Genomic DNA, 21,466 nt, shown 5'->3' with positions numbered 1-21,466 from the left:
AAGGAATTATCCACCCAGAAGACCAATCTCAAAACACCGTAGAGAAGAGACAAAACCTTGTCTTATTAAAAAGCTTCAGTCAGTTAGCAAAGGACTCAGCCCAAAACAGTCTTCTAACAAGAATACAGAAATTAAGTACCAACTACTAATATTACGTTCCTAGTGTAAACTTCAGAGAACTCTACATCAACACAAGCAGAAATTACACTGCCAGGAAACATACCCCTTAGGGACTAACTTTGCTAAGGTAGATATGGATTCAACCACTAGATGTCTTCACTATACAGAAATGCAATCCGTGGTTCTAGTATTTTGTCTGAAGTGGAAGTATGCTGTGTGTGCAGTTATACTCAAGGAGTTTTCTTTCATAAATGTTTTCCATTCAGGCTGAATTGTAATTTTTGTAAGGCTATTTCAGTTTCTCACAAACATGAGTATGATTCTCCTGATCATCATGTACTTAGCCAGACGCTTCCAACCATGAAATTTTGGAAAGCCATTAAATTATTTTCTCCAAAATATTACTTTGAAAAAATCCTGATAATTTAGATTTTTGTTCGCACATAACATGCATATGTTCTGTCTAGAAAGCTTGAAATATTTAAAATAGAATAGTTCAGTTGGAAGGCACCCACAATGATCATCTGGTCCAACTGTCTGACCACAAGTTAGAGCATGTTTTTAACAGCATTGTCCAAATGCCTTTTAAACACTGACAGGCTTGGGGCATTGACACTTCTTTAGGAAGCCTGTTCCAGCGTTTGACTACCCTCTTGGTAAAGAGTGTTTCCTAACATCAAGTCTAAACCTACCTATTTTAACATAGGATTTCATAACTGCATCAATTTCTTCCCTGGTTTCTATTTGTGGTTATATTTGCATTAGAAGGAGAAGTGATAATTGCTATGTACAAAGTTCCTGTTCAACCTTATTTTGCTTCTAAATTTATGAAGAAACGCTGCATTGACAGAATTTTTTGGGAAGGTTCAGCTAAATGGTTCAGCGTTTTAGAAATATTTAGGGGAAAAAAAAAAGTGTCGAAGACATGCTGAAAAAGAGCCCACAAAATCCAAATACTTGGCCTTGTGTTATGAGGATGCTAAGACTAAATAGTAGAAGCAATCATCTTTTACAGTGCAGATTATTGTAAATTAATCTAATGCAAATTAAGACCATTCAGACACATGTTTCTGACATCTACTAGCTTGTGAAAGTGAATTTGTTCGGCTTCTTAATTTGCTAATGTTGGATTAGAGTAATACACAAGGACTGAACAAGTTTAAAATACTGTTGTGCATCCCTTCTCTCTGCTATATCGCTGCTTGTAAAACCAAAACCTCAATTGCCGGAGCATCTTTCAAAAAAAATAAAACCTGCAGCTGTGCTTGTTACACTGTAAGGGGAGCCAGAGAAGGGTGAAATATGTTTTGCCTTGAATTGCAGAGAAGTTCTGAGATGATGTGAAATGATCAAGCAGTTCATGTTTCAACCACACACACAAAAAAAAGAAGACAACTGCGTAACTCATGAGATTTCTGCAGATACGTTGCTTCCCCACCCCTTTCTGCACTGTCTTGACAGAAGAACTAGAGAAGGGAATCAGCTCAGACATATACCCCGGGTAAACCTAACAGGATGCAAGAGGCCATCTGAACTGCGCTTTTTAAACCCACGGGAACCTCTTCTCTCTACCATGCCCAGAGCATGAAGGCTCCTCTAGTCATGATGATAAAAACGATATTACTGTACATCCTTCTAGTAACGCTGGCTCAGAGCAACTATCAAGTTTACGGTAAGACGTGGTCTTATAATTTAACCTGTCTGTAGTTATTAAACATTGAGGGGGGAGAACAGAAACCAAAGCGGTGCTTAGTGAACCTTGGCTATACTCTGTGTCTTATTTTATTACCATATCAGAGACTTCTAATTTGATTAAAGACAATGATGATGACAATAATTAGGAAATATTAGGTCTAGACCAGAACTCTAGCACGTGGGGACAAAATACATCTTGCTTGGTGGCCAAAGGCTCTGCCTTCAAGTGGTTTGGCAGCATTCACGCCTCTGCTTGAAATCCAGGAATCCTACTACCTCTGAGCTGGATCAGCAAATTGTCCTTACCAGATGAGTAAGTGTACCTTCAATTATTTAGCTTAACTCCATCTAATTTTCATCCTGCTTTCAAATTTGAACATCTACAGTTTTTAAACAGAGAGGTTCTCCTAATTTGGACTGATGTGAGAACTGAACTCTGCCCAGTATACTCCTGATATTTTTACCAGAGTTTATTTTGTTTCAGATTGTTCCCTGCTCATATAATACAGGAGACAAGTTTTAGTATTGAAAGAAAGGCAGTCATACGGAAAGGATAATAGCTACTGTAATGGATGTGCTCAGTTGCTGTTGATACACCTTCAGATATATCAACTGATAAATTGATCAAAATAACATTTGTTATAAGGCACTGCTAAAATTACACAAACAAATTGAATCGGCTATGTGAAGCCTAGTTGATATGCATGACTAACTCTGTAAATCTACAGCATCTTTCAACACTCCTTGTTTTTATGAATAAAACACATTATTAATACTAGTAGGGAAGGTTAAACAAGCATTCAGACCATCTGCCTGGGAAGGGAAACCCAAATATTTAGCTTAAAAGACATGAATTACCAGGTCAGTTAGATGCAACTATTTCTTAATCAGGGTGTGATCTGAGCTCAGGGAGGCTACTGAACTGCTTTACATTTGATTTTCAAATGAATAAACCAACATACTTCTGAAGGGTGTATATCTAGACCTTATAACCTCCTTCGTAGCCTAAATGGAAGTATCTTCTTGTAAGCGTGAACTACTGTTTCTGTTCACTTCATTGAGTCTCCCTGTGTTATTAGTCCCTCACACAATCATCTCTCTGCGTTGTCCTGTACAGTTCATTAATACGCAGGCGAACCCACCATACTCATCTGCCAGGTTCCTAGACACTGTTTTTAAAACAGAATGTGATTTCTGTATGCTGCTTATAGCATGTATCTTGTTTACACAAAATTAATTTTACTAGGTTTTATTTTTTTGATCTACATCAAAACTCCTCGAGCTCCCTGGAGAACAATACTATCTCCTTCTATACACCTTGATTACTACCAATAGCAGATTCATGTTTATAGAAGCATTACAGAGAGAAAGGTTTTGCAAGTCAGTCTCTACAGCACCATGATGTAAATGTGTTTTTAATGTATTTACGTTTTTGCCATAAGTTTTCCAAGCTTGTTTGCTTTATATTTGGGTTTGAAGTAAGCTGAAAATTGAAGCCAACTTATTTAAGCTTTGTATGTTACAAATCTATCCACAGTTTCCTTACTCCTAACACAGCTTGACCACTCAGATTTCATACACAAAGTCAATAACCAGCAAATCTTTTCTGCATTAGGGAAGGAGAATTAAGCTTATTTCTGCTAAGTCACAACCAGAAGGACCTTCTCCCCCCTCAACCCAGTAATTTCAGTCCTGTTACACCTTGTCTTCTTTCTAACACCAAAGAGCAGGTTGTTCCCACCCAGTCTCACAAAGAGTGGTTGTTGCTGTCTGGACAGGATACACAAAGTAAAGCATTTCATCGCAAAGAAAAGAAAACCCAGCAAATGTTCCCTTGCTCCAAGAAGCCCCAGCCAGTACCTAAGTACACACACACGTGCCCACTGATGGTGGACACAGTTCTCTGCTCAAATAACACCTTCCTCTTAGACCTTCTTGTGGGATACCCCGCACGGTGCTAACGCTCAGCTAACCAGAAATGTTCCATTTTCAAGTTTCAGTCATCCAAATATAAAGGCGTGTTTCCTGCACTTACACAGCTTTCATCAAAGAATAGTTAAAAAATGATGCAATTCTCCATCAGCTACCTCAGCAAGCAGGTCAGCTTTAGAAATACTACCATTGCCAGAAAAAAAAAAACAAAAAAAAAAAAACAGAAAAATAAGAAACCCAGGAAATCCTTCATTGTACACCAAGTAAACAGAAAAAGTACATTACTGTATCTTTAAGATGACATGGGAAAAATTAAATGAAAAAGACTAAAATTAAGTTTCTATTACCAAAATGACATGCTTTGAAAAATCCGAATTGTGATATAAATATGTAAAATGACTAAAATAAAGTTTTACATCTTTCCTTGAAAAGACTTCTCTGAAGCTGGGAGAATTCTGAAAAAGGCCTATCCAGGTAGCACTTCGTATGTCTTCTGAAGTGCTTCTCTTTCTAAATACACCTTACCTAAATCTCAGAAGGCAGCATATTTTTCCATGTGTTCTCCTCACAGTCCGTTTCCTTTTTTGTTGTTAAAATTAACAAAGTCATGAAGATCTCAGTGTTAAACATGATACCCCAACAAATCAATATACTTTCTGGTGTAGTTTTTGTGCTATGACCCTAATCAGAAACTTTCTGGAGCATTGGACCCAAGTTAAAACCATTACTAATGCTTCCCTGTGTTCACAGACTGACCCAAACTTAGGATTCAAAACTGTGAGGAGAGGGGGAAAAACAAAGTAAAGATAAATCCTTTTGAAAACAAATGTCTCAGAATTTTCAATCAGTAAGCCCTAGTTTACTGGAGTTGTTCTGAGTTCTTACATGACCAGGTGTGAATGATACCATTGATAATTCAAAGATTAGAAGGCTGAATTTTTAGCTCTTATTTTTCTACTACTGGGTTGAATTAGGTAAATGGAAAACCATCTCCATTAAACCTCTTATGTTTACTTAATGAGTCATGTCATGACTATGTTTTCTAGAACATAAGAATGAGAAAAAAAATAAAATTGCTTTTCATAAAAGAAAGTAGTGTCATAGGTATTTCCCTATTTACTGTGAGGGTGGTGAGGCACTGGAACAGGCTGCCCAGGGAAGTTGTGGATGCCCCATCCCTGGAAGTGTTCAAGGCCAGGCTGGATGGGGCTTTGAGCAACCTGGTCTAGTGGGAGGTGTCCCTGCCCAGGGCAGGGGGTTGGAACTAGGTGATCTTTAAGGTCCCTTCCAACCCGAACCATTCTGTGATTCTATTGTACAAGTTATGTAACACATGCTTTCATTTGAAATCCTTATTCTGGCAGTACAGTGTACGGAAGATTTTCCTTACCTGTGCAAATTAATTCTTGATGCAATAGAGCCTGGCTCACCACAGCCTCTTCAGGAACACACTCAAGTGATCTAAAATGAAATGTGGTTTTGGTCAATCTGAATCTTACCAAGGAGTGTATGTTTGAAGCTGATATATAAAGATTCCATATGTTATAGATTCTTTTACCCTCTTGAAAGCTGCACATTCAGATATTCATCATGACCACCCTTATATGTGACATTAAAAACTTAAGACTCGGTATAAGACTTTGTAACTGGTTTCAGGTCTCAGCTCATAACAGCATTAAAGAAAGGGTAATTAAATTTATTTCAGAAAGCACTTGCACTGGTAGAATATAGTTGCCAGACAGTGTCTTTGCCATTGACTACTCATAAGCCACAGGAGACAGCAGATAGAGAAAAGTTAAGATACTCTGTCACAGGAAAAGCATGTCAAGCCATGTAAGTGCTTATTCATTAATTGAAGTTTATTTCATGTTTGTCTTTCTAATGGCAACCGATGAACAGAAAGGGTTCTCTCTCATTATCAGGTGTGTTGGGTTCCCCCCCCGCCCCGTTTAAAATGAAGACATCCCTCATTCTCTAGGATGTTATGGTTTATATTGTTATTTAATCCCAAATCTTCACTGACACCTATTCCTGCCAAATGGCCTTTACAGGAAATCTGTGATAGATATATTAAAATTTTGCTTTAAATATTTTATCCTATATAAAAAGTGTCCCAAATATTTTTGTTTTTAAAAGGATTTTCTCCACAGGTTTTTGCCCACTTAAAGTTTCTTGCCAAATGAGGTGTGATTTGGGAAAGAGGAAAGGTTAACTAGAGATTTCAAGGCATGTTTATTATGAATTCCCACACTTAATTACTAGAGAAAAAAAAAAAGGCTGGATTATAGGAAAAGGCTTTCTCTAGCCCACATATTTAGTTATTGAAGTACAAAATAATTCAAACTAAGAATTTCCCAAAGCCTGAGAATAATGTTTAACTCTTATTCATCTTTTCTGATGATACTCTTCTAGAAGGTCCACAAATTGATGACTAATAACATTTACCAAGGACTAGGTTTCTTCCTAGCAAACAGTTGAAAATCCAAAACCCAAGTCATTCAGCCATCAGTCATTAACAAGTCACAGAAACATACAAAAGCAACTATGATTGTTTTTCATGCTCCAAGCAATGTCTTGTAATAATTAAAAAAAATAAATTAAACATAGCCTAAAGTCCAATTGCTTTAAGCCTCTGAAAAGAACGCCCTTTTGGAGGCACTGAGCACAGTCTACAAATTCTCATACACACTGGAAGGCAAGCAGTAGCTTGTATAGCTCCTGGTTAGGAAGTTTAAAAGATTGCTCTGTTTCACTAAAAAGGGAAAAAAAAAATAAAAAAAAAATCAATGACTAAAATTGTGGTGTTTACCTAGCACCCACAAGCTTCTTCCAAGGGAATCCACAAATGTTAACTCAGAGAATCAAATTAATTTTCAGTAAGCTAAATTTCTACTACTAAGTCTATATTTCTACTACTAAGTCTATAGCTACACTAGAAAAAAACCCAACCAAACAAAAAAACCCAACACTATAAACTAGAGGAAATGGAAAACTAAATGAAACCAAATAGCCTCAACCCTCCTTTCCCCCCCCCCTTATTTTAAGGGAAAAGAGGAAGAGGATTTATATGCTAGGGTTAATTAACAGCAGGCTGCCTAACAATTTCACCTGCATCAGCAGCTAGAAATGGAGGCTAAGAGCCAACAGGTGTGTGTAGACCGGTGTCATGCAAACTTTATCTGAAAGCACTTCTGAGGGTCAGTGGGGCAGAAGAGCTCTACTGCTTAGAAATCACGGACAGGCGGTGACATTAGTGGGCTGGGTAGCAAGTGCAGTACCAGTTTTCCCACGTGCAGTTCCCAAAGCTCAGTGGCATATTTCATAGGTAACCCTTTGGAGAAAGTAAGGGTGTTGGAGTCAGGCCCGCTTGATGGCAGGAAATGTTGCTCTGGAAACAATTTAGCCAGGCCCGATTATATAGGAATTATACTAGTATAAGTGAATGATCACCACCAGAAGATGAAGGAGCAAAACTGTGGCACACGTTGGCATAGGGCCTTGGGAAAAAAGCAGAAACAGTATTGCAGCTCACCAGGCTGAGAGACGTACGAGCACGTTTTATTTGAACTCTCTTAAAAATATACTATATGAGCAAAAGTGATAGAAGTAATGTTAATGCCAGTGGAACTGGTTTTTTTAAAAAACAAATTGTAATTGAGTGTTAGCAGTGGAATAGCTCCTTATGACTTAATTGGTAGCAGTGCAGGAAGTTGTATGGAGGGAAGTTTCTTGCTGTGATATCAGTGCAAACATATAACACTTGAACTGCTTATACCTTTCACCTACAGAGCAAGGGCTGCACAACAACTGCTCTCGAAGTGTATCCAGACATCAGTAAGGCTTCTGCTTAGGAGATGTCTATATTCCCACTCAGGATGTGGCTGGAGGATAATTCAAAACTTTCTGTGCACCCAGTGTCACCTCTGTTCCTCCCTCCGGGAGGTTCTGCCACTGAGTGTTTCTCTAGGTTACACTGACCAGTGCAAGATAATAATTTCTTTAGAGCAGTATTTAACATTGATAAGATGTTTTCCTTTCCATCTGCCTACACAACTAATGTGCATCTGAATTCACGAGGATTAGTAACCCTGTCCCAAGTGAATGCTGTTGGATGTGCAAAGTTTCCTCAATGCTGATCAGGTGATTCTTCTGAAAGTGATAGTGGGCAGTGGTGTATACTTTGTTGTAAAAGCACCAGATGATTCAAAATCAAGGAAAATATGGCATCCCTGCACTGCAAAAAGATGAGAATGAAAGAGGGACAACAATTCCTGCCCCTCTCCCTGCTTAATAATGATGCTGAATGAGACAGTGTCACTGAAATCTATTTTAAAACTTTGAGAGAAAGTGGACTTTTTGGACCTTCTAGAAAAGTTTTGGGTTTTGTTTTGGGGTTTTTGTTGTTGTTGTTATTTTGGTTTTGGTTTTGTTTTTTTTCTAAAAGAGAATTTTGAAAAAGATAAAACTATATGATAAAACAATTAGATGAAGGACGTCAGAAAATATCTGTTCTGCAGGGACCTGCATATCCTTCTGGAAATACCTGTTACATAGGATTATATTAGAAAGAAGGCTGCTATCAGGAAAAAATCTGAGCTTTATAGATACATCCTGAAGTGTTATCTTCAGCATTATCGTTTGGCAATCATTGCTCAAATAATTGAAACCGCTACATTCTAATTTGAGCTTTTAGTTTCCCTTTTCAGACTACTGATAACCATGTGCTGCTACTGTGGTATGACCATAGAGATATGACCTACTTGCCTGAAACCAAATCATGCTTTCTTTAAATTGGAGACGGAAGAGGCTAAGTGAAAGATAAGTGATCCCACTTCATAACTAAAATACATCTTTCAGAATGATTCCATTCTGAATCCCTTTCAGGGACTGGAAAAGGGCCTGGATGACTGGCCAGGTCATGTTGACCTAACACCTAAATTCTACCTTGTGAACATGGCCAGACTCTACACGTTAGAGCTGTTTCTTTTGCAATATATTTGCCATGTCATATACATGGCAATAAAAAAAAATATACAATGTATATTTAATATCATAATACTACATTTAATTATTTTATTCACATTAAATATTATAGAATGATAAATGTTATATTAAATATATTGCTATTCTACCATATCCGGATGGATGGTCCCTGGGAGAATATCTCTTCCTGTACACCATATATTTATTTATAATCAGGAGCTACTATTGAGGCAATGCTGTGGCAGAAAGTGGATCATGAGTGTATCTCGTGCATCGGTGGAGACCCCCTAAGAAATGCCATACTGCCCAAGATCACTGCTCTTTCTCTGTCAGCAGCAAGAAGAAAAGCTGTTCAGGGAGAGCACATGAGCATGGCCACTTTCTGTGTCCGTTGCCCTCCTGGCCCCGCAGCAATGGAACAGTTGCACTGGGGACGCCAGCATGTACATCTTTCCCAAGTCCTTTCAGTATCCATTTATGGACCCGATGTCCATGAACTTGTCTACATGACTACATACACCGACAGGTTAGAAGGTAAATTCAGGTACACTATCCCGACAGACGTCAGTGTAGGGTAGTCCTCAGAGCTGCCAGTGATTCGAACTCCAAGCTTCCGCAGAAACCAGTTCCAGTATACTGGTTTCAGTTAGGAAGTTTTTCAAACTATGTAATCAACCTTCCTTACTTCTCTTTTAGCCCGTTATTTCTCCCCATACCTCACAGAAACACGAAAAAACAGATTATTTCATTCTTCTTTTATGTCTTTACATGGGTTTTTTATGTCCTTTCCTCTCATTGCTTTTCTTTAAGTGAAACAACCCCAAGAGTTTTAAGCTTTCCTTTATGGCCTTATCATGTTCATCATATTTTCTGTCTTCTTTACAACTTGGAGAGACTGCAACCATTGCCCCCCTTCGTTCCTGAAAAGCAGTGCAAAACACTGGACAAGACCTAGGTACACTTACCAGTCCGTAGCAGAACATGAAGATTATCACGTGTCTCCTGTATATCTTCGTGAACTGAGCTTGCCTTTTTACAAATCATTTCTCTAATTTATCTGGTAAATCTAATTTACTGCTGGAAATCTATTGATAGCTTTCTCTCTCCCCTAACTATTGAATTAATATTTTCTTAGTTTTACAATCAAGGTACTTACACTTGATGTGTTTTCCTAAGTGCATCTTATTCTCTGGCATGATTTTTCCAATGTTGCTCAGTTCTTTTATGTCCCTCCTTAACAACCTGACCTTCTGTATCTTTTTGGAGGCTTCCTTCTTGTCTCTGTGAAAGGCTCGCTCATGATTTAGCCAGGACAGTCTTTTACTGCACTGCTATAGTGTAGATGCTTAGTGCTTGTACTCGATCATTTATTGGATGGACTACCAGCTCTGTTTACGTCCTTTTCCTTTGTATTTACATGAGTTCTTACCTCCAAGGTCTTCAAACTCCCTAAAGCTTTCTTTGCCAACCCAAACTATTTTTATTCTGCTGCTCTCCTTCCTTCTCTTCTTAGGGATATTGAAGGAATTTAGGCTTTTAATTCCTCTTGGGTTTTATCCAGACTTTTTTCATTAGTAAAAAGACATTTTTTGTTCCCAGAGCTATTGTTCTCCTGGTTCATTTTCTCATCTCCATCCAAATTATCTGAATTTCCTCTATTCGCCCCTTCCGCAAGGACCAATTTTAAAGTCCTTGTCCAAGTTTCTTACCTGTGTGCTTTTGCCACTCTACTCACCCCACTTCAATCCTTATTTAAAGCCATCCTGACTAATGTAAAATTGGTGTACAAGAATGATTTCAGATTTGGACCCCTCAAAGCAGAAACTTACCAGGATGCCAAGTCCTGTGAGCAGATGTGTTTCTCTATGGCACATGGCAGAGACCACAATTTCTTTGCAGCAGCTGCAAATAACAGCCTTACAGTGAATAGCCTCTTCCTCAACTTCATAGAATCATAGAATCATAGAACTGCCTAGGTTGGAAGGGACCTTTCAGATCATCTAGTCCAACCATCAACCCAACTCTGACAAAAAACATCCCTAAACTATATCTCTAAGTGCTATGTCTACCCGTCTTTTAAAAACCTCCAGGATGGTGACTCACCCACTTTCCTGGGCAGCCTGTTCCAATGCTTAATAACCCTTTCAGTGTAAAAATTTTTCCTAATATACAATCTAAACCTACCCTGGTGCAACTTGAGGCCATTTCCTCTTGTCCTATTGCCTGTTACTTGGGAGAAGAGACCAACCCCCACCTCACCACAACCTCCTTCCAGGGAGTTGTAGAGAGCGATAAGGTCTTTCCTGAACCTCCCTTTCTCCAGGCTAAACAATCCCAGCTCCCTCAGCTGCTTCTCATAAGACTTATTTTCCAGACCCTTCACCAGCTTTGTTGCCCTTCTCTGGACCCGCTCCAGCACCTCAATGGTGCTGGACCTCCAGCACCACAATCTTTTTTGTGATGAAGGGCCCAAAACTGAACACAGTACACGAGGTGGGGCCTCACCAGTGCTGAGCACAGGAGGACGATCACATCCCCGGTCCTACTCACCACACTGTTCCTGATACAGGCCAGGATGCTGTTGACTGCCTTGGCCACCTGGGCACACTGCTGGCTCATATTCAGCCGGCTGTCAACCAACACCCCCAGGTCCTTTTCTGCCAGGCAGCTCTCCAGCCACTCTTCCCCAAGCCCCTAGCACTACATGGGGTTGTTGTGACCCAAGTGCAGGACCCAGCACTTGGCCTTGTTGAACCTCATACCACTGGCCTCGGATCATCAATCCAGCCCGTTCAGATCCCTCCACAAAGCCTTTCTAGCCTCAAGCAGATCAACACTCCCATCTAACTTGGTGTCATCTGCAAACTTACTGAGGGTGCACTCAATCCCCTCGTTCAGATCATTGATAAAGATATTAAACAGAACTGTCCCCAGTACCAAGCCCCGGGGAACACCACTCATGACCAGCTGTCAACTGGATTTAACTCCATTCACCACCACTCTCTGGGCCCAGCCCTCCAGCCGTTTTTTAGCCCAGCATAGACTACTCCTGTCCAAACCATGGGCAGCCAGTTTCTCCAGGAGGATGCTGTGGGATGCTGTATCAAAGGCCTTACTAAAGTCCAGGTAAACAACGTCCACAGCCCTTCCCTCATCCACCAAACGGGTCACTTTGTCACAGAAGGAGATCAGGTTTGTCAAGCAGGACCTGCTTTTCATAAACCCAGGCCGACTGGGCCTGATCGCCTGGTTGTCCTTCATGTGCCGCATAGTGGCACTCGGGATGATCTGTTCTGTGACCTTCCCAGGCACCGAGGTCAGACTGACTGGCCTGTAGTTCTCCCGATCATCCTTCTGGCCCTTCTTTTGGATGGACGTCACATTTGCTAGCCTCCAGTCAGCTGGGACCTCCCTGTTTTGCCAGGACTGCTGGTAAATGAAGGAAAGTGGCTCGGTGAACACTGCTGCCAGCTCCCTCAGTACCCTCGGGTGGATCCCATCCCATTGTGTACATCCAGGTGTTGGAGCAGGTCCCTCACCATCTCCCTGTGGATTACGGGGGCTTCATTCTGCTCCCTGCCCCTGTCTACTAGCTCAGGACTCTGGGTACTCAGGGAACAACCGACTCTACTACTAAAGAAATAGGCAAAGAAGGCATTAAGTACCTCACCTTCTCCTCATCCTTTGTTACTCTGTTACCACCTGCACCCCATAGAGGATGGAGATTCTCCCGAGTCCTCCTTTTGTTACTAATGTATTTACAGAAACTTTTTTTATTGTTCTTAACATACAAAGCCAGGTTAAGTTCTAGTTGGGCTTTGGCCTTCCTAATTTTCTCCCTACATAGCCTTACAACATCTTTGTAGCCTTCCTGAGAGGCCTGCCCATTTTGCCAATGGCTATAAACTCTCGTTTTTTCCTTTCCCTTCAAGCAAGATAAGGCACATTTGATAGGGCAAAATGAGAACAATATTAAAGATTTAGATTTAGATGGGTGCCACCTAATTTTTAGACACCCATTCCCAAAGTCACCTTAAAGAGAGTAAACCGAAAAATCAACAGCAGCAAAATGTTATCTATCTCTGCTATAATGAGGGCAACAAACACACTTATGCTCAAAACTCCATATTACTGAGTGCTCTACAATTTATTTATGGTGTGGAGTAGTCTGAGATTTGTAGAGAAAAGGCTTGCAAACTAGAGGACATAAATGAAAACCCTTAATCTGGCCATCCCAAGTTCTTGTATATACTATCCAGGTTTTCACAAGGATTGCTATACCACATGCATAAGAAATCCTGGCTGACGGTGGAGGGGAGGCATTTGGTGTTGCAGTTACTGGCTGCCCGGGGACCCAGAGGCTCCAACCCTTGAGAGAGCACTGGCTGCTGACCCACAGACCCCGCTGCTCCCCACCCTGCTTTTTCCTCCCCTACACATTTCTCCTCCCTACAAAACTTGCCTTCAACATACTTCATTTTTTTCACTCCCCTCTATCAACCAGAAGATAGAGACATATTTAAGATTTCTTTCTCTGGACTTGCAAGAAATCACTCTCTTCAGTGCACAAGCACTGTACCATAAGACAAGGTAGGGAATTAGGGAGCAGATGGGTACCACATAGTTTTTGTTACTTTGACTTAGTCAGAAAAATAAAGCACTACGAGAAACATGAATCTTTTATAAAAGGTCAGGACATTCAATACCAAGACTCAGAGTTATGGAGACGTACCATAGCTTGAACACCGACTTTAACAAAACATAAAAAAAATTAAAAAATAAGGATAAGGATTATTTGCATTAAATAGAATTCTTTTCAATATTACAATTATTAAAAACTCTACCAAAGAAAAGCCTTTACTTCTGTGTTAACAAGAATTGTGAAGTAAACAATAATCTGAAGTAAACATAAAAGTAACAGGAAAGGTCTGTGAAAAGGACAACACAGGAAAATGCGCTATGCATATTTTAAGTGCATATTTCTTTCTACACTATTAAATTTCTAACATGACTGAGATATAGAAAAAAGGGGAAAATTCATATCACAGGGAGAAAGTGCATTTTAACTAAAAATGAAAGAAAAAATAGCCTTGATGTTATCTGCTATCCCTGTCCCATATAGAGATCACATCTGCTGCGAGTAGACAAAGGAAGTCTTGAGTAATGAGAGGGAAAAGAAGCCGTGATTAGTGTTATGGGGAGTATATATCAGACTTTACCATGATTTTTGTTATGTTTTCCTTCTCTTCCAGGATTTAATGCCACCAATTGTCTAGTTGAAATTCAAGTTAACAGACACTCCCAGTACAAAATTAATGTCGGGAACTCTTTGATTATACGTTGTCCAGTTCGTTACTGCAAGAAAAAGCCAGTCATGCAGTGGTGCAAGGTGGAGGTGGATACATGTGTGCCGCTGAAGGAGGGCAAAGCACAATGGGAGTCCAACATGTTTACTTTGGAGGTTTTCTCAGCTCATCAGAACGACAGTGGATGTTATCGTTGTCAAGCAATAGAGGACAATCTTTCCACTGTGAGCCATGGAATAGAGGTTATTGTTGAAGGTGAGGCCTCTATATTATGAAAGTACCCTTTTAAACAGAAGGATGCCATGTACAGAAAAGCTCATGCATGCTGGATGATGGCTTCTCCCAACATGTTTGACTGGTAGCACAATTGTGCTGGCACCTACCACCTTCTTCATGCTTCTATCCTGCCTCTTGGTAGGACAGAAACAAAAGGAAAGAACAAAATAAATAAATAACAGGAGGATCTGGAAGAGGAAAACAAAGCTGCCAACACCAAACAGCCATTAGTGGACCATTTGATAATTAAAAAACATTTATTGGAACAAAAAAAGATTGTTCGAGGACAGCCTGGTTATACATCACATGGACTAGACAGGTTGCAAATGGTCATGTAATAGCAGTTGATGAGGCCACATAACAGTAAAGAGGACGAAGCAATTCAAGCATCTTGTTGAGAATGATCTCTCTTGCAACAAACAGAGAGAAAGTATAATTTTGTACCCCAAGAAGTTCAAGAGCAAGAAAGGTTACATTAGCTTGAAATGATCTTAAGGGTGAGTGAGGCCTTCAAATGGACTTAGGCAGTTGACATGCCAAAGTCTAGATTATGACGAGCTACGTCTGCGCTCCTCAATGTTGCTCTGCAGCTAGAAAGTGAGCTGTGTGGCCGTAGTGTTCTACTGACTCCAGGCAGCTGAGTTGGTAAGGTTGTTCTGTTGTCAGTTCCTCTCCTGGTAAGTAAATGAACTTCAAAACCTTGCTTATTGCCACACGAAATGCTGCAACAGAAGGAGCAACATCCAAATTTATGTCTGTACTAGCAGACATGGTATATGCCCAGCTCATGATGCAAGTTTCCTTTGAAATATGTTCTGCTGATCTACTTACTTGAATGCCAAAGAGGTCTGAAAGATAGAATTACTCTGCTGGCAGTGGGAGACCAGCACGTCATTCCCCCTCCCCCCAAAACACTCTACCATTTGCTTGTTGCATTTTGTTCCCTCTTCCATCAGCAGGTTGAAGTGGGGCCTTCTCAAGACTTCAGTATGCAGGGTAGAGAACACAACAGCAGTACAAAATGTCAGGTTGCTCTTTCATTTCCCTGTTTTGCTTTTCTCTTTCAGAAAAGTCTGCGAACGTTATCACAATTTCACCAGAAAGTAAGTTCTGATTCTTATTTCCTCTTTAAGAGAAAGGAACTAATCAGTATTGCTATGAATCTCTGGTTAGAGTGTTTTGTGCAGTCAAGGCAAATTTAAACTCATTGCTAAACAACAATTGCTTCCTTCCCACCTGAACAAGATACACTCTCTCAAGGGTCACAGTTTTCAAGGCTGGAACTGCCCAGCATTCAGCATAAAAGGGACAAAGCTGATCAAGTTACCTCCTGGTGGTACACGCTATGCTTCTGACACGCTCTTTAATTGCCCAGTGGTATATGGCTTATACTTACAAAAGTGTTAGGAATCATGCTATACCACCACTTTAACACAGCCTGAAGTACGGGTTTTACTCACAGTTGGTTATTATTCACAATTACAGTTGCAGAAATGTATTGGAAGTTCAGGGCAGTGCTCTAATTCCAACCCTTTTTTTGCCTCTGCCAGCCTTCTGTCATGCAGCATGCATCAATTACTCTTTCCTGCGCACTTTGCCTTCCAGTATCTTCATACTTTGTAGAATGCCCATGGAGATAAGGTTATCTCATGACATGCTGTACCAAAGTTACAGAATGTTTAAGTACATCAAGAAGCCAGTTGCATCAGAAACACCTAATGCTAAAAAAAAAAAAAAGCCAGTCAAATATTTCTCCATGCTGATATATGCTAATGCAATTTTAGATACCACTAGCATCTCAGAAGAGCCCAAAGAATCTGGAAAATACAAGATATTGCACATTATTTATGCTTCAGCATCCGTGGGTCTATGTTGTCCATTCATCGTCGTGTGCATGTTTTGGTGTCTAAGGAGGGACCATGGTAAGTAGCTTTACCATCTAACCGTTGCCTAGTATGCATTTTTACTCCATTGCTTTTCACAGCTTCACAAAAGTTGCATCCAAAGCTCTGTGAAAATCCCGTAGTAATTACCACAATTTACTGCTGAGACGTACTTGTCGAGTGTGCCAGTTAGGATAACGGATCTTTAAGATTTTAATTTGCCCCGTGTATTGTTCCCTTTCAGAGAGAGAAGAATGGAAGTAAAGTAAGAACAAATAAAAGCTTCAGACTTTATAACAGTTGGAAATTTTCTCCTGTTTTGCAAATAATCAATTTAGAAATAAATAGGAGTTTTAGCCATGCAAATGCAGTCAAACTCTATCCAGTTACATTTTCTATTCCTAGTTTGCCCTCCATATTATCAAATAATTACAGTATTAATCACTCCTCCTTTACAGGAACTCTAACATAGCTGCCATGCCCTAAATGAAGCATGGAACCATATCTTAATTTAAGCGATCTCACATTTGCCTATTATAATCCCATGGATTTTTGTTTTTAAATTTTAGGAAAATTAAATTATTTCATCTTCCAATAAAAGTTAACATGTTTGCTCATAGGATGGCTTTGGGATTTTCCGTGCCTTTTTCTCCCCACCCATTTCACTGAACACAAAGAAAACTGGCCACAAACATACTAGGATTTTTTCTGCTCCTGCTCAGAGGAGCTCCATGGAACACAGAAACTTATTCTATAAATATATCATTCTGTGTTCGTTATCTTTTGTCAGAATAATTATTCCCAAATCCAGTTTGCGAATAGCTTTTTATTCTTTGAGGTCCGCTCAACAAGGCAAGGACTCCTATAGTAATTAATACTACCTCCATAAGCAGAAAGGCGCCTTCTCAATGCTGATTTATTGAAACATCTTTCTTTTTTCTTTTACCCAGCAGATCAAAAGAGAACTCCATTAACCCAAGAGAGACAAGAGAGCCTGGTATGTTTAAATTTTTCCATCACCAAAACCTGACCACATCCTGCATAGCCACGTACCGAGAACAAAACTGTGTATTAGAAAACATATTAATAGAGGAATTTGCAGATTTTGGAGAAGAAAAAAGATTTATTTGGAAAATAGTTAGACAAAGAGGATAAGAAGCAAGAGATCAGGAAAAGGGGCAATGAGGGAAAGGTAGTCTGGGGTTTGGAGGTGAAAAAAAGAAAGATTTCGTAAACTGAGAAGGGAAAGCCTTGAATGAGTGGCACAGAAGAGCTCTCAAAATAATAAATCAGTTTTGCCTTAAGTCGGTATCTTACAACAAAAGACATGAGGGTTTGGAAAGGAAAATGGAGAAAGACAGGAGATACAAGAAAGACAGGAGACACAAGAATGATTTCTGACTTTATTTCAAAGATCAATAGGAAATCCGGTGACCAGGTGAATCCAATTCACCTGTGCTCATAAGCAGTTTTAAGGGGATAAAGCAACTTGAACAAAATCTTGCACACCTCTTATTTAGCAGGAGCACAGGAGCTGTACCCTGTTCTCTTTTCTGCAGGTCAGAAGTCCAGCAGCTGCTCCATCCCACGCTGCTGGGACAACTCAAGCTTCAGAAGAAAGCTCTTCACTTTACTATTGCTCCATGGCTAGCCCACTGCAGGTCTTGCATGACAATGCAATTTATGACAATGATGTCCCTCCCTGGAACCCTCAGAGGACAGCACCTCATGCACTTCGCAATGATCCTGTTATTCCTTCCACCCCAGTTTTGCTTGAAAGCCCAGATGTCCTCACATATGCTGCACTAAATCATTCAGCTTCTGCGGAAAGATGCCAGAGAAGGGAACTAACTGTAGAAAATGAATTTACAGAATATGCCTCCATTAATGTAAATAGATAAATAAATGTGGCAAGGACTTGTCCAGGCAACCATTTTGCATGCAGTCCCAGTTCTAGCTTCCTTCCAGGATGTTGTCCCTCTCTCTTCTGGGAAAACTTCCCTTTTGTCAAGAAGAACCTGCGGATGCTCCCGTGTAATGACAGAATTCAAAACACAGCCTGTGCCGATGGGTGGGTATTTGCACTGTGTGTTTGTCTCTTAAGTGGGGGAATAAAAACAAACAGTCAGCTTTCTTATTTTTCCTTTTTACAGGATTCTGCTTCTAGTCTGACTTTGATTTCATTACGATTTGAATATAGACAAAGAGGAGAAGGGGAAGTTTTTCCTAGGATAGAAACATTTAAAATGAATCTGTGAGGAATTTGAGTCAGGTTAATTTCTCCCAAGTAAAAGCTAAGAATGTTTGTGGGAGAATTTTTCTCTAAGCTTCTAAGAACATCCTTCCAAGGATTTAGTTTGTCATTCCAGTTTACTTGATCTCCTTTCAAAGTTCTTTGAGCACCATGAATGTCTAAAGCTATTATTAACCAAAATCAAGTGAATACTTGCGTGTGTGTATGTTTGTTTTTTGTGGAAGACAAGGAAGGAGGAGATGGTTGTTTTCCTTTTACAAAGAATTCTCACAAATAACATGTGAGCAAATATTGAAATATAGCACACACTGTTTTTCTAAGTTAGCTAAATTATTGCGTATTGCTTTTGTCCATGATGAATCAGTGGAAGTAACAAATGAACAGCAATGACTGATCCCGGTCAAAATAAAAAATATTTGTTCACAAATAACTGTGTATAACTATCACTCTAAGCTCCCAACACTGGCACAAAAAAAGTGATTATGCTTCATGCTGAGGTTTACAGGAAAGAAGATAAAAAGGAAGTAAAGACCAAGGTGCCATTTGAAGTTTGAAAAGAATGCTCACACCCTTCTTCTGCACCTCTTATTCAACTCTAGGTGGATACCATGCATCTGCTTTTGCAAAATAATGCTCTTCAAAATTAGTCTTAGCGATATTTGCACCAGAGCTTTACAGCAGCACGCAGAGAGTCTTTAACTTGGCTAAAAAATTGCACCACAGTTGAAAAGGAAGGATGTACTAGGTCTTAGCTTAGGCTGCACGTAACACACCGGATGATTTGCACTCAAGTTAATGGAAGAAAGCGACGCTCTTCTATCTTCATATTTCATCTTGGTATCATTCCAGCTAACACCAAAGCTGTTAAGAACATATGCATTCGTCCTGCTATTTTGGTAAGCTAGGTGGTTTATTACGTTTATGTGTGCTCTGCCACTCCTCAACCTTTGAACTCAGTCACAGTATCTGTGTGGATAAAAATCCATGGTAATTGTTTCTGCACCAAGTTGTTGGTTCAGGCCATTAGATATGTTGATATTTGGATTTCTTTTTAAATATATAAATTATCAATCCAGTAAAACATTGATAATCCTCATTAAAAAAAGTAGTAGAAAACTGTCTTCTAGAAAAATTCAGTTTGGTCTTTTTGTTTTAGTGAGCCAGTCTTTGTATGACTAAAGACTAATGGTTTTAGGTGAAGGACTGGGAAACTTGGATTAAGTTAGGTATGAATAGGTCCAGAAATAAACCCTTAATTGCATTTATTGCTCAACTGATGAAGGTACAGTTATTTTCATAGACTACAAGTAGCTTTCAGAATAAGTAAAAAAATGTTTCTCTGAAATAGATTCTACCTCAATTCTACCTCTTAAACTGAAAAACAAGGACAGCCATTCAATGGAGAGCCTAAATGGATTTGAACAAAAGGCATGAAACTTCTCTTTTGGCTTTCCACGACCTAGATACAGGCCTTGCAGGCAGAAGGGAAAGAATAAAAAGGCCATCCTTCCAGAGAACAAGTACACAGGAAACCATATGGTTCTCAAAGATGCTTTGCAATACTCTGCCTGTACCATAGAACATACAGGAAAGAGTCCAAAGACCCTCAGGAAGGAGAGGAGGGATGCTGGGGTCAGGCAGGTTACCTGTTTGAGTTTCCAACCAGCTCTGCACTGCATTCATCTGGGCATGTACAGCTTTCCCTCTGTCACCTCAGTGAGCTGAAAGCACCGGCAGGTCTGTTCAGGACAGCCCCAGAATGATGACTGGCAACTGGGACTTAGAACTAGACCAAACACATGTGGAAGTATTGCACCATCAAGAGATGCAAAGGTTAGCGAAATCTTAAGGTGGTTTGCTTCACCTGTATGGCAAGGCTGAACCTTGGCTTAACGAGATCCCCAGAGAGCCCAGTTTGATTTGGAAGATGAGATTTTTGTAGATAAACAGGAAGTACCTCACCACCTTACCGTCAAACACGCTAGTGTAGAAAAGCGAAGCACAGGAGCCTGCAGTAGGTTCATTTTTTTCTTTAAGCAAACAAATTGAAAGACTGTGCCTTTTGAAGCAGGGAAACAAAAGGTGCACACTGAAACCATCTGCCTTTTAAGGTGCAGATAATCCATTCAGATGAAGTACAGCATTGCTCAGTTTTTACAGCCTTTTGAAGGAAAAGAAAAAAGTTATTTCTACCATCAATTGGCTGTAAAACTGGCTAGTGAACAGAAGGACTGCACTGTGTCACTTAAGGTGCTACATGTCCACCTCAATCATCTAGTGCACCTCTCAATAACATCATGTCACGTTTGAGACACCGCACCCAACAACAGTTGTGTTTAGGCTCCGTGGATGGTCTCCAGACTTCAGAGTATCATCCTATCGGAGGGGCAGGACAGCAGTGGGAGCAGAGCAGTCTCATGATTCACCATACGTGCTCAGTGCGTGACCGAAAGGAGCCAGTACTGGGTTAAACCTTGCAGTGAAACCACACAATCACGGCAGTGCGCTGAAGGGAACAGATAGGCCCATTCTGTGGGAGATGTACAGCACCTGTGCAGCCTCCCTAAGACATGGTCCAAGGGCCAACTGCATTACATATTTTCCTACATCTTGTCTTTCTTTTGCTATTTTTGCACCAAACATGCTGTACAGGTATAGTCACACAGGAAGCCCAAAGAACAGAAACAAAGCTGTACAGCTCTCAGTTACGCCCACAAACCCACATGGAAGGAAAAGAGTGAAGTCTGTGGAGCTGAAGGTCTGTTAATGCCAGCAAAGCACGTTATTGCTCTTCATTGCAATCTCTTCTTGCAAAGGAGGGACGTGTAACTGGTTACTCCCTCCCGAGCAACCCACACAGCACACAAGCCTCTTACAAGATTAGATGGGATGAGTGCACTCTTAGACAGTAGAACACATCAACCATCCTAGTTTCACTTTATCCACGTACTCCTCCCCTGCCCCCCCCAATTGTGCTCCCTTATAAAGACATAAAAAAAATTAGAATAGCGTGAGGC

At 40.2% G+C, this 21,466-nt stretch overlaps 1 protein-coding gene across 1 annotated transcript in view; it reads left to right on the top strand.

Annotated features, from left to right (window-relative positions):
- Positions 1 to 19,079, top strand: part of CGGBP1 (CGG triplet repeat binding protein 1) — a 30,800-nt gene extending 11,721 nt beyond the window's left edge. The window contains exons 4-9 of the mRNA XM_074597607.1: positions 1,444 to 1,792; positions 13,983 to 14,291; positions 15,380 to 15,415; positions 16,097 to 16,234; positions 17,146 to 17,192; positions 17,755 to 19,079. Coding sequence (XP_074453708.1) covers positions 1,705 to 1,792; positions 13,983 to 14,291; positions 15,380 to 15,415; positions 16,097 to 16,234; positions 17,146 to 17,192; positions 17,755 to 18,096 — 960 coding nt within the window. The 5' untranslated portion in view covers positions 1,444 to 1,704 and the 3' untranslated portion in view covers positions 18,097 to 19,079. The remainder of the gene's footprint in view (positions 1 to 1,443; positions 1,793 to 13,982; positions 14,292 to 15,379; positions 15,416 to 16,096; positions 16,235 to 17,145; positions 17,193 to 17,754) is intronic.
- The last annotated feature ends 2,387 nt before the right edge of the window (positions 19,080 to 21,466 follow it).

Source organism: Larus michahellis, chromosome 1 (assembly GCF_964199755.1).
Source record: "Larus michahellis chromosome 1, bLarMic1.1, whole genome shotgun sequence".
NCBI classification, from domain to species: domain Eukaryota; kingdom Metazoa; phylum Chordata; class Aves; order Charadriiformes; family Laridae; genus Larus; species Larus michahellis.
This window is presented reverse-complemented; position numbering and strand designations above follow the sequence as displayed.